We start from the raw sequence: 2,293 nt of genomic DNA, 5'->3' as shown, positions 1-2,293 counted from the left end.
CCCCCCCCCCAAAAAAAAAGCCAAACCAATGAAAAACAAAACAAACCAAAGAAACTACAAAACAAGAGAATTGCGATAAACACAGGGGAAAGCCAAGTGAAAGGGACTGGTGAGGGGAAGGCTCTCAGACAGGAATTAATTCTTCCTGGAAGAATTTGATAGAAAAATGTACACACTGTGGTGAGAACCAAGATTGGTGGGTGGCAAAAAGGTGGAGAGGATAAATTAATGATTGTGCTTTCCTCAGTCCAGTCATAAATTATAGGAAAGAGGTTTGGTTTTAGGACCAATCTTGAGTAATGCTTATCAGTATAAATTCCATTTCCTGTAATATCATTTAGTGTAAATGCATTTACTATAAATACTAAATACTGTAACACAGCTGTACTTGTGTATCACTTTTTTTGAAAAGATACTTCAGTTCTTCTACTTGAATTAATTGAGACCTGTAGACTAGGGTGCAATAGCTTGGAAGCTTGCAGGCTGTTTGGTATGAAGTAATTGTTAACTACTACTGTCTCATTTTGATAATGGAACTTTTGTGTTTGTCCTCTCTGAGTTAGGGTAATTTAATTCACAATTAACCTGGAATGCAATAGGTTCTCACTACTGTGTTTTCCTGAGTAAGTACTTAAAACTTTGTATCTTTACTTCTCAGGCTTGATGCGCTCCCGTGTCAGAGGTGCAGATGCAGCACAAGCGAAAGTGCTGACCTTCCTGGATAGTCATTGTGAATGCAATGAACACTGGCTGGAACCGCTTCTGGAAAGAGTAGCTGAGGTTAGTAAAGAATTTTAAAGTAATTTCCTGAAGGAGTAGCTTTTACATTTTAAAGCCATCTGTTTTATACTACATTAATTTTATGCATTTTTCTAAGGAAGCCTTTTCTCTGAAGTGAGATAATGGAGGAGATCGGAGTATTCAGTGATTAAAACACATTTTTGTTCATTTAATCTGTGAACACAGGAACATAAAATCTGACTATTTATTGCTATCTTTATGAGCAATTCAAATATATGCTTCTTTGGTTCTTTAGGGACCTTCTCAGTAAGTGTCGGAAGTCTTTAGAGCAAAGTATAGTTCTCCTCGACCAATATCATCTCAATGTAATTCAGTTTATCTGAGTATTTATGCCTCATTGAGATTCAGTGTGATAATAGGAGAGAGGCTGAGCTGCGAAACCAAAATTCTCATGGAAATTAGCAGGGACTGTGGGCTTTCGGCTTCTGTGAGAATGACACTTAGTCTGTGTCCCAGAAAAGCAATTGAGAGGATTGAGAGTGAAAGTATAGTATTTTCTCTAGGGATTGGTTATACTTGTTAACTTGCTCTGGAAAAACTCAGTTGAAGTGGAAAATGAATCAAGTGTGATCCCCAAAAGCACTGGGGAACACTCAAGACAACAGTGTTTTTCTTTTTTCTTAATTGCATTCCCTTTCTGGTAAACTCCCCTTCCTGTAAGGGGAAGCAGTTAATTTCAAAATCCTCCTGATCAAAACAGTTTTGCTCTAAGCTACTCTGTCTTGTTAATGCCCAGTTCTTCGCTTATCCTACCTATGTTTTCCTTTGCATTTGCCCCCAGAAAGGGGAGGGGGTTGAAAAAAGGAAGGAAACCCCATATGTTCAGCATGCCAATAGAGAAGCTATGAATTGATGACTGATTTTCCTTATTTTGTTTGGTTCTATGATGCTTTATAAAATCATGTATGTAAATCATTTAGGTTGGAAAAGACCTTTAAGATCAAGTCCAGCCTAGTTAAACTAGCAATGCCAAGACCACTACTGAACCATGTCTGTAAGTATCATTTCTGGATGTGGTTTAAACCACAACAGCACCTTTTAAATACCTCCAGGGATAGTGACTCCCTTCCCTGGGCAGCCTCTTTTAATGCTTGACAAACTTTTTGGTGAATAAATATTTCCTAATATCCAATCTAAACCTCTTCTGGTGCAACTAGAGGACATTACCTCTTGTCCTATCACTTGTTACTTGGAAGAAGAGACTGACACCCAACTCACTGCAACCTCTTTCCAGGTAACTTTAAAGAGCGATCAGGTCGCCCCTGAGCCTCTTTATCTCCAGGCTAAACAATCCCAGTTCCTTTAGCTGCTCATTGTAAGACTTGTGCTCTAGACCCTACACCGGCTTTGTTGCCTTTTGTTGGACACACTCCAGCACGTCACTGTTTTGTGGTGAGGGGGCCAAAACTGAACATAGTATTTGAGGTGCTGAGTACAGGGGGACAATCCCTTCCCTAGTCCTACTGGCTAAACCCTTTTTTATGGACGCGAA

General features: G+C 39.3%; 1 protein-coding gene across 1 annotated transcript in view; it reads left to right on the top strand.

Moving 5' to 3' along the window:
• GALNT2 (polypeptide N-acetylgalactosaminyltransferase 2) overlaps positions 1–2,293 on the top strand; it is a 45,281-nt gene that overhangs the window by 16,386 nt on the left and 26,602 nt on the right. Inside the window, exon 6 of the mRNA XM_010023526.1 lies at positions 659–780. Within this exon, the coding sequence (XP_010021828.1) occupies positions 659–780 (122 nt within the window). The remainder of the gene's footprint in view (positions 1–658; positions 781–2,293) is intronic.

Source organism: Nestor notabilis, unplaced genomic scaffold (genome assembly GCF_000696875.1).
Source record: "Nestor notabilis isolate BGI_N333 unplaced genomic scaffold, ASM69687v1 scaffold2391, whole genome shotgun sequence".
Lineage (NCBI taxonomy): Eukaryota > Metazoa > Chordata > Aves > Psittaciformes > Psittacidae > Nestor > Nestor notabilis.
This window is presented reverse-complemented; position numbering and strand designations above follow the sequence as displayed.